Source organism: Falco biarmicus, chromosome Z (assembly GCF_023638135.1).
Source record: "Falco biarmicus isolate bFalBia1 chromosome Z, bFalBia1.pri, whole genome shotgun sequence".
NCBI lineage: Eukaryota > Metazoa > Chordata > Aves > Falconiformes > Falconidae > Falco > Falco biarmicus.
Genome location: NC_079311.1, coordinates 21,425,741 through 21,440,949, shown reverse-complemented (window position 1 = coordinate 21,440,949; position 15,209 = coordinate 21,425,741). Strand labels below are relative to the sequence as shown.

Genomic DNA, 15,209 nt, shown 5'->3' with positions numbered 1-15,209 from the left:
TCAGATTGAGCTAGAAGTTACCGATTTCTTCCCCCTGTCTCAGTCCCTCCTAGTAGGAAAGCACACTAAATTCAGGTGCAGTTAAATTACAGGCCACAGTATACGAAATACATCTACAGTTCATCTTCTTACCATGAAAAGAAAGATTGACAGTGTAAGAGATTACTACAAAAATTCAATAAAAAGTACAAAACTGATTTCTATTCATTCCAAAAGTCTCAGTGTAATTTCAGGTAAGAATTCAGCTATAGTTGTATTTCTAGTACTGCACTGATGGTAATTTATCAGGTTGTGCTACCATTCATACTTTGACATTAAGAAAACACACCTTTAACTAAAATTTTATTAGAATTAAAGATACTTTAAATTCCATCTGTAGGTTGCTCATTCATTTGAAATTTCTGCACTCTGACTAAATGATCTCAAACTTCATGAGAAGAGCATGCTCAAAGTTACTGAATGACTAAATTATGGCAGAAAAGAGACAATAATTTTAATAAAAATTGATGTTGGTACATAAACCTTAAGTGAAAGCTAAATAATGATGTGACCAAAATAAGCTACTTTAAGAACTGTTTTTAATAAGTTCTAGATCCATTCCCCCATATAATTAAAAATGTTTCAAAAAGACCCAAAAAGTACATAAAATGCTTCCTGTTTAAGAACGATGTTTCACATTTTTTTCCTGACAAACACCTACAAGCTACTACACATTCACAAGCATGTTCTGTAAAAAGCACATTTGAGAATAAAGTTACAGATTATAAGCCTCCTTCGCGAGCAGATTCTCTCTAAAGGAATACAGTTTTGAAATGTTAATGCTTTTTCATGCACGTCAAAAGTACTTTTTATTAAACACAAAGAAGGAATATTCCCAGTTCACAAGTGCTATGTATAAAAATGGACATCTATCATATTTCATGTCTATTTTTATCTTGTTCTTTCAGGGAACAGAGCTATAAAAGATCCCGCAAATTTTTTTTTCACTTATGCATGTCTTCTATCTTCATGGCATTCAAGGTACAGAACTGCAAGACTTGTCACAGAAATTAATAATAATTAAAAAAAAATTTAAGTCACAAGGTCATTAGAAAAGGAAGAAGGGATACTGTAAGAATAAGCAAGTAGACAAATAACGGGTGGAGATAAGGGAATACCAAGACAACAAAATTTCAAAATGCTGCTCCTTCCAGCAAGGCTACTAAGATGCTCTGTTAAAAGGTAGCATAAAGTCAGATAATCTGTTGCCCAGTAACATTTTCTTTACTTATTTTCCAGAAGATATTTCTGGAAAATAACATAATTTACTTCCAGAACAATTCATTCACATGTTAATGACTCTCCTTTCTCCCCATGCCACCCCCAAATAAACTGGGATTCTAAAGGTGCTACAGGTATTTTATCCTTTAAACTTCAGGTTATTTCACACTAAGATTGAGTCTGTAGCACAAACTGGAATTAGTAGTTCTTATGAAAAAGAGATGTTTTATTTATAGGAAATAATGGCTCTGCTTACAAAATTGAGAAAGAAAGGAGTACTACTCCCTTTTCACCAGTTTCTGAAACCATTTTTTAGTACTCAGTTGCTGTTACTACGCATGTATGCATCCATACATGAGGAGAACAAGTAAAAAAAATGGAAAAACTCACTACATGACCTATGAAGAACTATTATAGGAATTAAAGGAACATTTTCAAGAAAACAGTATCCTACGTTGTTTTCTAGTTTAAACAGCTTCACATCTTGCTAACTGACCTTATAGTTCTGCGAAAGGCACAAACATGTGAGAAGTATTGCTCACCTATAAAAGCAAATAATGGTAACAACTGGATCACTGAGAGGACCATCATAAGAGTACTTATGGGTGTGTGGGCAGAAAGGGGAGAGAAATGAGAAATTCAAATCTCAATCTATATTTAAACTTTTTTTAAAAAATATTTAAGAGGCTTGAAATTATTAAGCAGCAATATATACTGTATCAATGGGAGAAGAGTAAAACTGAGGCTGAAGTTATTTAAATATCATAGCAACTTTAAATAAAAATGTGTGATTAGCAGACTACCAGTTTGGTCATTTGTAGTGTTTATTCAAAAAGAACGCACTGAGAATAGTCTAAGGCTGCTTAGTGTAAGGTATACCCATATGCACACAAAATCTGTGATGCTTAAAAGACTTATAAATAAGTCTTAGGATTTCATAGACACAGTTTAAAGAGTAAAACAAAAAAGCCTTACAATACTAGGAAAATTTATACATTAATCCAGTGATTCATGGGGCTTTTTTCTGCTTTAAGTAACTAGGGGCACTTTACTAAGTAGATTTATACCCCTAAATCAGAAAGCTTTCATCAAAAATTCATCCTTGATAATATCACAGTCAAAATGCATGACGCTGCTTTTTACCTCCAGATCCTAGCTGCTTGTAGAATCTGTATTCCAAATGTAGCTGTGGTGCTCTCGACTTCATTGGCTCCTGATTTAAAAACAAAAACAACATTTAAAACAAAGCCTCTCTGCCAAAGCCTAAAGACTAATATGCTTACCTACTACCCACCAAACGAGCCCTACTGCTTCCAAGCCATGTGGTAATTTTGAATGTTTCTTCCAAAATGACTGGTACTTAAGAAACTAAGAAACCTAAACCTCATTCAGGTGAGACTAGTGCATACAGGGACACTGAGATCTTTTATTGCTCTACAGAACTGGGGTCCAACATGCAAACCCAATCACAGACTCACAATGGAATAGCTAAAAAATAATCTGTCTCTCCAAAGCATATGGGTGATGTGTCTGGCAGCTCTCTAAAGGTAACATTGATATGCATGCAGCTTAAAGGATTGAAAAGACTCTCCACGAACTTACTATACATGATAGATACGTCTTTATAAAAAAAAATTATCCTAGGATCTTTACAAAAAAACCCCAACCAAATCCTTCCACACAAGAATAGCTTAGCAACACCATTCTAAGCTACAAACATGGAATGAAAAAAAAAAAAAAAAGAGCACCAGAGTAAGTTTGTAGTTTAAATCTTTCTTTTCCCGATATATTTTATTAGGTTAATGAAATCTTAGTTCCGTGTTCTACGTATTAGCGTGGCAAGGTCTCAATGAATAAAGTGACATGAGATCCAAGCACTGGAACACACAAGTTGCCTAAATTAAAACCCTAACTTCCTTGATTATTTCCCTTTGCAAATTAAAGCTACTTTATTGTAACATTCTTAAACAATTTCCTAGAGCATCTTTTAGAAGATATGCCTGGTTTCTTGTGATATGCAACACCTTCCAGTGCATCAGTGAGAATCTGGACATTAGCTGGGTATTATTCCTACACAGACCGCACCTACTAGAATTACAGCATGCAACTAAGATTGTTAATACACTTAGCAGTAACTGATACTGCCGGATGTCAATTTTCAAGAAAAGTTTAGGCAAGGCACTCATCTCTTTCCTGACACCATCTTCTCCAGAAGCTAATGGCTTGTTAGCCTGTGTTATTTCCCAGCAGCATAGCTAGGCCATAGAAACTGTAAGCCAATATTCAATCATGAGAAACTTAGTCCTCTTCCTCAACGCACCTCCCTCCAACACTCAGATGTTTCAAATTGCTGCTGCTGCTACAGCCAAAGTCTCTGTCATGGTACATTTTATGCACTTGATTCTGCCAGGATACCAGAAGTTGAGGCCAAATACCAAAGGAGGGCCAACATAACAGTTTCTACAAAGAAAACCCCAGAATTTGATACATACCTCCTATGCTCCTGAGCATTCATTGTAGCTGAACACTGGAATTTTTCACAAAGCAGTGAGCAAGAACTTTCTAAACAAAAGAGGTATTGATCCTTCAAACCTAACTACTAAGCAAGACTAACCAGGCCACCAAAAGGTCCTACTTAAATTTCATATGTTCTCATAAACTGTATTTCCAAGTATTAAAGATTGATACTGCTTAACAAAACACTTCACTGCAAATGTGGGCCTAAGCAAATCAGTGCAACTATCAACCTCCAGTACTCAGCTTTCAGAGGCATAAGTAAATCCATCATGAAGCCTGTTACTGAACCTTTTACAAAACCACAGAAATTAGCTACTAGTTTGCCTGTAGTATTATAAATGTCTGTTATGAAATATACCACTTTCTACATAGTCTCTAAAAAAGCTTGTAATTCTGCCTGCTAAGAGTCCGTAAAACTCTGTATGTCTTCTGAATGTGCTAAGGCAAGACACTGGCTTATGGGCAGTTTGATTCTGTTCAGTCATACCGTTTGTCTTAACTGACATTAATAACAATCACCCCTGAATGTTCTAAGATGCTCCCTTAGTAAAAATGAAAAACAGCTTTTATGTATTGAATGAAATATATAAATTGACCAAAAAAATTGTCCCAGGGAAAAGAAACAGCTTCCAATTTTTGACATACACATCTACAGTTTTTCAAATGAATGCTGCTTGTTCCAGTCGTCAGCAGGAAACTCTTCTGATAAGTCTCCAGACAACAAATTTATAACAGTCAAATAAGTCTACTTGAAAACCACACACAGGCAAAGTCTGAAGTTAAACCCTGCCTAGCAGAGAGACAATTAAATACTTCTACTCCCTCCAGTAGTGTTGAAAAAAGTGTGGTAATATGTATTTATAGCCCATTTATTGGCTGACAGTCTTCTGGAATTGCCTTATTTTGTGAGAAGGCTTAGGTATCTTACCAATTGTTCAGTAACTCCAAACATACAAAGGTAATACAACCTTCTGTTCCACAGAACTTGTGAAAGGGCAAGCACAATATGCTCTTCATGTACTATCTGTCATGTTCCCACACAACCCACTTTGCAGTATGCAGTGAACTACTGATAAATGAGAAAAGATAGATAAGGATGAATCAAGACAAAGGTATGATAAATGTAATCTTCCACCACAATGTAAGAGTGAACAACATACCACTGTAACTATATGTTCATTAATAAGTCTAAAAAGCGTATTCAACAATAAAAAAGGAAACTTCAAATCATGGTTCTTGCTATTTTCATTAATATTTTAGTACCTTTCAGCATCTAAAAATAAGTCTGGCAACACATAACTTAAATCATCATGTTAATCCCAGAGGACTTTGAAGTCAATCTCTTAAAAAAAGAAATTACTTTGTTTACTTTAAACTCAGGTCTTCACTGAAGCATCCTGAGAATACTGTTCCAGGATTTCTGCAATGTTCTAAGAATGACTTTCACTGCACTACTTATATATTCAAGTCTAATTATTTCAAAGTTTCAATATTAAAACCTAGATACTCTGCAGAGAGCATTTCTGTCTTTATGAGGATGGCAGGCAGACCCTGCAGTCCAAGGAACTAATGTGCAGTTACTAAGCACCAGTTACCTGACCAACAGAAAAGAGCTCCTTAGCTCAGAGAGGTTCCCTGAACCAAGTTTCTTCTCTCCTTTCTTATTTTGTGGGATGCTTACACATTCAAACAAAAGGATAACAACACCCAAAACGTGACATCTGTTTCAAGTTCATAATGTATTTTTGCAATTCTTTTTATGCCAAATACATGGAATAAACTACTACGCAATTTCCAAGATGTACCACTTCCCTTTTAAAAGGTTTTGAGAAAAGTTTACTTAGACTAACCATAAGGTCAGAAGTGATATTAACCCAAAGCACTATTTTTACATTCAGCTATTGCCTGCTTTTCATGTTTAACTCCTACTCAGTGTACCTTCTGTCTCTGCTTCATATTTTCTTAGGTAACAGCAAACAAAAGGTATTTTCAGCAAAAAGCTCTTTAAGAGATAAGGATCTTGTTACAGGAAAAGATCAGTCTACTAGCATTTACTACAGCTGTCTAAAGAGGTTCTGAAATGGGATCATTCTAGACTGTAATAAAAAAACCCTTCCAGACGCAATCTTCTTTATACACACACCCCACTTAAAATTTTAAGTATTCAGCTGTTAAGATTTTAATCATTACTCAATGAATTAAAGATTACAGATTAAAAGTAGTAGTGACTACCTCATAACTTGCTATCTTTCACACAAAAACAAAAAGAAAAATTTACTTATTTCCAGAAGCAGCTCAACCAGAAGTTTCTTTAGTTGGTATCTGGTTAGTGGTTAAGCATCCTGCAGATTTTAAGATTGAGATTGAGATAAATTCAGGCAATGGAGAAGTTTGTCAAAGCAAAAGGGAAGAAGAATGAAGGAGAAAGTACAGCTGAATAGGGAAGTCTAAGTAGTAAAAGTAGTAAATAATAAATGAAGAGGTGAGCCATTCATGTATACCAAATGGTTATTGCTGAAGAACTACCTCATCACAAGAAATCAATCCATACACTAATAGACCAGCGGAAATATACAAATACTACTAGACAGTGCACAACTGCCAAAACCCAGTTCTTAAAGATCCTCATTCCAGTTCTTAGAAAAAAAGTCTCATCTAACCTTTCAAATTTGGGTATGTGCCCCATCAGAACAGGTCATAATGAAAGAAGCCAGATCAAGAGTAATATCCTGGAATTGTGGCTGCTTTACCAGAATAAACATGCATTCACATACATACGTTATACATTAAAATGCATACATTGTATGACCCTCATGCCTCACATAGAATAACTGTTTAAAACATTTCCTTATATAAGTCAGTCCTGAAGTTGCCATAAGCATCGTAAACAGGAACATACTTGTATAGTTTTGTCCATGAGGGAAATAAACTTTTCATTGTGTTGAATTAGTAAGTCAAAACAGTAGCTGTAAAAACCATTTACTTTTAGCATCAGAAGTACTCTTGCAAGCTGCTGTATAAACACAGCCATTATAATTCATGCTCTCAAGAGAAACCCACACAACCTTCCTGCACTACACTATACAGTTACCATTTATATATAAAACATCTGGCATAGGAGATGTTTTGCTGCTCCTAACAAAACAATACATCAACAACAAATGCTACCACAAGGAATACAAATACAATTTTAGGATACTTCTGGAGAGATATTACCCCAACCCTACCTACCAAGGGTAACTGCTCAAACTAGAATAATTACATAATTAAAGTAACACAATTCAGGAGGGCTAAACCTGAACTACAACAGGTGCAAAACAGAGAGGAAGTTATGAGTGCTTCATTTAGGATAACAAAACAAAGACTGAGCATAGGCCTAATCACTGCTCTCAAAGCACAAAAGGAGTAAGTGCCAGAGACAGGAAAAAAACATTAGGCTTACATTTTAAAAGGGAAAGGAGACCAAGCACAACCTAACTAACTGTTACAATGAAGTCCTGACACTGTCTGTAATAGAAGAAAAAACAGAAAAAAAGCAGAATTCAACTGAGTCCCCCAATTTGACACAGCTGCTTTTAACAAACCAAACATTGTGACCCAAGTTCAAAAGAGCTGAATGAGATTACAAAAAAAAAAGAGAACTATGTTCAAAGAATCCACTAGTTCTACCTGCTAATGAATGTGTTTTTACCTTACAGTGATGATGCAAGCTCCAGTGTTGACTTTCACTGATTCCTTACATCTGTAGTTTATTGCAAAGACACTATAGCTTCTCATACCACTGAAGTAAGAGGACAACTTGACAAGTTTAGTACATATCCAGAGTTCTGTAAGCACTAGTAAATTACAGACGTACTGCTCTACACTGGTTCTTTAGTGACTTCAAAGGAGGTTAATAACAGTACTTCAAGCTTTTTGCACAGCTACAAATGAACAGCTGTAAAATTGAGTATTTGGAAACAAGTCAAAGTTGCCACTTAACAGTACCTTTGAAAGTTGAAATGGGCTGAAATAATACACGAGTTTATTAATAAAAACTGTTTTACCAAAACCCACTAATCAGGTTAAAGAGTTCTACTCTACACCGAGTGACTAATGCTCAAAAACATCATCTTGCGAACTATTTCTGAATGTGCAGGTATCAAATGATTAATAAAACTGAATGTATTCTTAGTAGTTTGACTTTAAGACAATTAGAACAGATGACTCATTAATGGTTATTTGATGTTACAAGTTTTTTTGTATGTCCCACTAAGCGCTCCTCCTGTTTAGAAAAGGAATTTCCCAAAGGAAGCACTCACAAGAAATAAACTCAGGAAAACTATAGGAAAGGTAATTCCGGCCAGGGTAGATCATGACCAACGACCCACTAACCTATTGACCACTGACTCAAGAAACACACACACCAGACTCCGAAAGTGGAGGCTGCGCACGCGGACTGCATTCACACAGTGAGCAGGAGGCGCCTGACAAATAGGAAACCAAGGACCAAGGAATGGAAAGTTGTGTCACTTGTAACCAACGAAGGCTGACGGCTTTGCTTGTTGAAAAGTATAGATAGCGTAAAGTTTTGGCAATCAGGGAGCTAGGCATGTGCGGGTTACCACCTTGCTCCCTACTTTGCACAAACCAGATTAAAAGAATAGGAATACTGAAACTTGGTGCATGAACCAGCACTGCACACCAGGTAACAAACCCTCCTACAGTACAACAGCGCTTTATAGCAAACAGCCAGTAAGTAGAAGAACTCAGACTATTTTCAAGTATTATCAGAGATACAGAGTAAATCCAAGGTATTTTAAAGCAAAATTATATCGGGCATGACACACAATAACCACCAGAATTGCATTTGATGCTGCTCTTTCAAATCCTAAGTTAGATATTTTTACATCTGTGGCCATTGAAGTAAATATTTTTCTGAACAAATAGTCACACAAATAATTTTCAAGAGTATATTATATATATTTGTGATTTTTTTAAGATTACCCATCTAAAGCCATGTATTTCTGTTTCGATAGCTTACCTTTCACTTCATCGAAATAGAAATTGACCATACTATGCTGTGAGAAATATTCTGTCCTACTGCAGCAACAAGTTAATGGGAGTCCTAAAATTTCTTCAAGGACAAGTAAAACACTGAACTTAATCATGAAATTCTTTAGCACTAACAGTCATTTACCAAGAAGGTAAAAGTATCCAGAAACAAAATATCAAGTATACGGTGCTGTTCTGAGGTCATTGTTCTGCTTTTTCTGAGTCTTCAGTATTAATAAAATATCCACATTTACCATGTGTGCAAATGAAGGAAACATTTTTCATATCATTGCAAATAAAACGTCTACCAAAACAGATGTGCAAATACCAACGACTACGAATGAAAAACAGTTTGAGGCAGAAATAAGGGTGTTAAAATACAGGCAGGCTGCAGAATTTCTGGAGCTCCTCTGTAGTCATCTGTAGTCAGATTCACATTAAGTTTGGTGTTCCTCTACTTGTTGCACAAAAAAGGAATCTACTAAAGACAACTGCCACATATATCCCTAAAGCAGCCATCAATCACCATCGACAAACACAGACTTAGCCTTGATAATAGTGCAGGAATTAACGCTGCTTTTATTCAGTATGTCCAAAGTATATTATTACATCTATCATTAACTGCCTTCATCTACTCAGTTCAAAACATACATAGCTTAAGGATTTTAATTAAGGAAACCAAACCATTATATAAGAAAAGAAAATTTTGATTAGTTTCTCATCCCAAATCCTTAAAGTAACTTACCAGCTTAATTGCCACATATTCATTTGTGTATAAATTTTTTCCTTGAAAAAAAGAACAAAAACAACAATGTAAGACATTGGCTTTCCTGTTCAAGTAAAATGCCATTTAAACATCAAGGAAGTCTTCAAATGTTTTTGATCTAAGGTGCTAGGTCTTCTGGTAGCAACTTGAAAAAATGTGGCTTTATTAGTCCGATACCATACTCAAACAGAACTTTGTTCTTAAATAGTATAAGAAGTGGCAGTTTCACTGAGAGTTTCAGCTATTTCATCCAAGTTTGCAGCATTTCTATACACTAGAAAAGCTTCAAAATTGGTGAATTACTGTAAAGTGCAATGGGTCATTCTACATTTTCATTTTTATTGCTGAAAACTATTTAAAATTTAATTTAAGATTATCATATGTTTTGGAATACCAGACACTAGTTAGAGTTAGAATTAACTAGGACTAAGGGGGGGGGGGGGGGGGGAGGGCAGGCAGGGTGTGTCTCAATTCTCTACATTCTAAGCTTAAAGTTACAACAAACAGGAGAAGAGCATTACTGAGTTAAAATACTTATACCATTTAGAAAATGCATATGCTGCTTTAGAAGTGATTCTGTAACTGGATAAGCATATTTCAACAAGTGTTACTTCAAATAGTATGCAATGATTAAAGGTAGACAAGCTTTATGAAAAAATAAAATTACGTAAATATTAAAATTATGTAAAATTAAAAAAATAGCAGGTAACAGAAAAGTAAATTCTGACACTTCATTTTGCTACAGTCTTTAAAAGAGTGTAGTGTGTATTATTTATAATCACAATTCCACTTCTATCTCTGTAGTATTACTCAGGTCTGGATTTCCCATGTTTAGCTCAGTTTTATTAAAGAAATCAAGCGGGGAAAAGACATGGACCAGGACAAAAGGTTTCCTGTGAAGACAATCACATTTGTAGTCAAAAACTACAATCTCAGGTCCTTATTTTTAAAAATAAAGTACTCTTGCAAAGCTGAAAAAAAGATGTATTACAACTCACATGTCTGGTAAGGGATCAGCTTTACAAGAAACAAGTTGCCTGAAGGCTGTATAATAATAAACACAGAATCACTATGGGCAGCAGGCCCTACTCTGACCACCAAAAGAATGGATAATTCCAAGACCTATCCAGGGACTAGAGTGGAAATCCAGGCATCTTAAACATTTCTTATGAGTATTTGAGTTACATTTTTTACAAAAAATGCACACCATATGAAGTGTCTTTGTGTTCCTGTATGCTATTACAGTCTAGAAGGTATTAAAAGAAACTCTTGCAAAGGCCCTGCACTTTCAGTCTATTCTAACAAATCTAGTTACAGTTAAGTGACTGGATGTTGTGTCCCAGTAGCCAAACATAGTAAGGACAGGCTTATCACTCTGAAGAAACATCAGAAGGTACATTTTAACCTTCCATGTGGTGAGTCATGACAACTGTCTCTTAGAATATGGAAGACAGCAGATTTGACATCGCTGTTGATCTCTCTCTAAACACAGAACAGGTATTGTATAAGGCATCACATGCAGCAGCAACAGACTTTCGTTTACTATCCCATCAGTTTATCTTAATTCAGAAAAGCCTGAAGATTAACAGCTAAATATTCAGAAGAGTTTAGTCCTTTGCAAGTTCATGGTTGCACATCAGAGACATTCATTTGCTAGATACAGCCAATTTACCATTTGATCCCCAAACCACTACAGAAGTCTGGCTCTTCCTTTTTTCTTAGCAGGAAGACTACAATGGCTACTGATTTGTAACTGAATTTTTATCTCCTGAAGCACAGCTTCATAGCTCTTTAAAAACTTTATTCCTCCTTTAAGTCTAAGATTTTTTAAGACACATGCTCAAAATATATTCCCATTTGCAGAAGTACATAAAAAAAAATAAGTGCTTGTGTACATCTTCATAGGAAGGATACCCACTTGAAGTTACTTGCTGCTGTAGTAGCATAATGCAAAAGTAACTAATCTATATCAGATTCTGTAATACTAGTCTTAATCCCTGCTTTCAGTAACTTACATTTAAAACATCTTACTCCACAAGTAACAATAAATAAGGATTTGAAATATCTACTATTTGTGGAAAACAAAAGCTTGCAGTTGTCCAGGTGGCTGCTGCAGGGTACTACGCTACACTACCATCTTCCTCCTATTTCTGTTACTTGTTTGTCCTACTTCATTTCAGTACTACCAGAGTCAGTCTTAACTACTTGCATTCTGTATTTAGAATGAAATAGATGATGTCACTCTCTATCTGCTGCAAGCAAATGAGTTAATCTGATACTGATCTGAAATAGATAACCAACTCTGTAGGCCATGACTAGTCCAAGATAACAGACAGGAAAAAAAGTTAACTTTATTAGTTTGCAATTGCCTTCAGTAATAAACGTGACGTTAATTATACTAGTCTGATATCTTTCATGGAGAGGTTTAAAAGAAATCATCATTCAAAGTCAGTTTAGACAAGTTTAAGAAAAGCTTTAGACAGAGTTTCAGCCTGATTTGTGAACTGCTGAGGTACATATATAACACTGTAAAGGTCAAAATATATCAATCTTTTTTAACTATCAACAGGAATTAACCAGAGTACCTCTTATTGAGACACTTAACTTCAGTATCCTCAGTCAGAGCTCCAGCAATGTTACCTTTCATCCCTCTACAATATTAATGTACTAAGCTTGTTTACATTCTGACTCAGACTCGATTATGCCCCTAGAAAGCACTGCATTAAAAACATGTTATATAAATGTCTATATAGTCACATTTATAACATGCATTACAACATTGTGTACAAGCACTATATTAAAAACATTGTCTGAAGGACAGTAGTTCTACCAGAGGTAGATGATCAACAGAAACACAGGACCTACACAGCCCACCCTTCTCTCAAACACCCCACTTTCAAATCCATCTATTTTTAAAGAAAAGCATTAACTTAAGCGTTCCACGAATATTGGAGTAAGGTCTTGCCATTAAGTGTCAAGTTACATTTGTTAACACACAGAGGAATCACAGACCTTGAAAACCCTGGCTAATGCTGTCATCATGGAAATTTAAGAGCGCAAAATTAAATATATACTTTTCCAAAAGCACATACCCATCATTTTAGCATCTACTCTAATAAACAGTAAAGTTTCAAGCTTTGCTGCCCAAATTCAAATGCTTCAAAATTCCACAGTCATTCTTAACCTGTCCCTTCTTCACCATTTGATTTTTCAACCATCTGTTCAGCAGGGAACTGACTGAATTACCCATCTCCCAGATTCTCCCTACAGACAGATAGATCCTCGCTGTCCCTGTCCAACAGCAGCTCACTGTTTAGCCTCATTATACTGCTGATGATGAAAAGGAAATGAAGGAATCAAAAAGGTCACTGCTATTAAAACCACTGAAGTGCCTGCTACACGGTCTCAAAGAAACCTCCAAGACCACAGCACTATAAGACAGACCTGTAAGTAGGAGGATGTGTTTCACATACACTTTGCCCCAAGAACATCTGAATGAACTGCTTCAGGAAACCAGCAAAGGTAGCATAATACAATAACCATGAAGTAATTTCCAGCATCTTCAAAGAGACAACTGAATTTAGGACAGCACTGCATACAGTTATGGAACATTTTTAGTCCCAGAAAGTCTCCTGCTGCAGAGATTCTTAGCATGTGATAGAGCTTGTGCTGGCTGGGGTCACACCACAGAAGACATGCAAGACAAATTTAACTTATCCGAAGCTTGGAAGTACTTTGAACAGCTGTCTGACGTGTTCATGTAGTCATTTTTATGGCTAGACTGCACACAATAGCGTTGGGTAATGCAAACTGAAATAAAGGAACAAGGATCTTACCTAAATGTAGCTCTCCAAAATTACCACATCCAATTTTTTTGCCAACTCTGAAGTTAGGGCCAACCATTAACACTCCAGAATTTGATGAACCAGTTCCACATGGATTATGGCCTGACCTCCCACCAGGCCGTGCCATTCTTTCATCTGGCTTGTCCTTGTCTTTCTTCTTATTGTCCATATCAATTTTATGGTACTTCACTTTGATTTCTTCCTCTTTTTAAGTCAGTATAAGCAAACTCCAACAGGACAACGTGACAACGAAAACATCACCAGTGAAGTGCCCAGCTGGTTGCTGTCAATAAGCAGTCAATAGCAACATGTTCATTCCATTCGTGAAGCCTTGGTAGTATCTGTAGTAAAAATACATCTCCAGCATACATCAGCAATATTTACTAGCATTTAAAAAATTCTGTTAATGAACAACAAATTCAGTACAGTAAAATTCTTATACAAAATTACTTCTCCCTTCAATCAGTCATACAATTAAGCTACAATTAATTATAATTGCTTTAGACACCCTCTATGAAAAGCAATACTGTGAAGTTAGAAGTCTCTGATACCAGCACAAATGGCAAAAGATGCTGGAGTGACTGAAAAGACCTAAAAAAACCCTCAAAGCTTAATGCAGCAGATATTTAGAAAAAGCAAAACCTATAAAGCTACTTCCCAAGTAGGCAAACACACTTAAGATGGACATTTAGATATACTCACTGCATCTTATGCCAGCTCTGCAAAAGAAAGCATTTTGTTTTGGGGGTTCCCCCCCCCCCCCCCCCAGTACTATCCGATGATCCAAGGAAATGCTCAAGCTGCACGCTTAATAAAGTCATGGATATTCAAACTTAAAACAAATCCATTATTTTTTCTGAATTCTAATTTTAAATGTACAATTTATAAACTCATGACAAAGACACATCCATTTTCAGTACCTCCTAAAGTCTGAAAATAAAATATATTTATTCTCCCCTGCCTCACTGAATTATGTCATAAATTTGCTTCCCCACTTACCCCTATCCACCATTCAGCACCAATGCCTAGACACCAATTCCAACATGAATTTCAGCAAAAACATGTGAGCTTACTACTGTAACAAAAAATCCCAAGAAATTGTTTATTTTTATCTTGCCCATGACAATAGTGGATGTTGTTTTCTATTTGACAACTGTAGTTTAAAAACCCAAAATTCAGAAGATAGTTGGCTACAACATAGGCAAAAATTCAGGGTGACTTAAATACCTGTTCAAAATTGGTTTGCTGTATTTCCTTCAACATGGGGAATACAGTGCAGTAAACAAGCACATCCTCTGACAAAAAAAACCCCAAACATTTCATGTACTGGAGCCTTGTCCTGGTTTCAGCTGGGACACAATTTTCTTCTTCACAGCCAGTGCAGTGCTGCTCTGGATTTGCTGTGAGAACAATGTTGACAGAACACTGATGTTTTTAGTTGTTGTTAGGTTAAGTCAAGGACTTTTCAGTTTCTCAGGCCTTGTCATGGAAAAGGCACAAGAAATTGTGAGGGGACAAAGCCAGGACAGCTGAGACAAACTAACCAAGTATGTATTCCATACCATGGGACTCATGCTCACTGCACAAACTGGAAGGGGTTAGCTGACAGCCTCTCAGGCACTGGCTGGGCATCAGTCAGCAGGTAGTAAGCAACTCCACTGTGCATCACTTGTTTCCTCCCTTTGCTTTGGATTTCATTCCTCTACCCTTCTCTCACCTTTTCATTATAAGAGTTATCACTGTTACCTTATTATTGTTGTTCCATTTTTATTTTATTTCAATTAGTA

The 15,209-nt window shown here is 36.0% G+C and overlaps 1 protein-coding gene across 11 annotated transcripts in view; it reads right to left on the bottom strand.

Annotated features, from left to right (window-relative positions):
* Positions 1-15,209, bottom strand: part of CSNK1G3 (casein kinase 1 gamma 3) — a 70,527-nt gene that overhangs the window by 32,729 nt on the left and 22,589 nt on the right. For 6 of the 11 annotated variants that reach the window (XM_056324517.1, XM_056324512.1, XM_056324516.1 and 3 more), the window contains exons 3-5: positions 13,414-13,780; positions 9,557-9,597; positions 2,404-2,473 (exon numbers count right to left, since the gene is read on the bottom strand). In XM_056324517.1, coding sequence (XP_056180492.1) covers positions 2,404-2,473; positions 9,557-9,597; positions 13,414-13,591 — 289 coding nt within the window. In that variant the 5' untranslated portion in view covers positions 13,592-13,780. Of the gene's footprint in view, positions 1-2,403; positions 2,474-9,556; positions 9,598-13,413; positions 13,781-15,209 lie in introns of those variants that run through there. The other 5 variants (XM_056324521.1, XM_056324523.1, XM_056324515.1 and 2 more) reach the window with 4 other exon arrangements.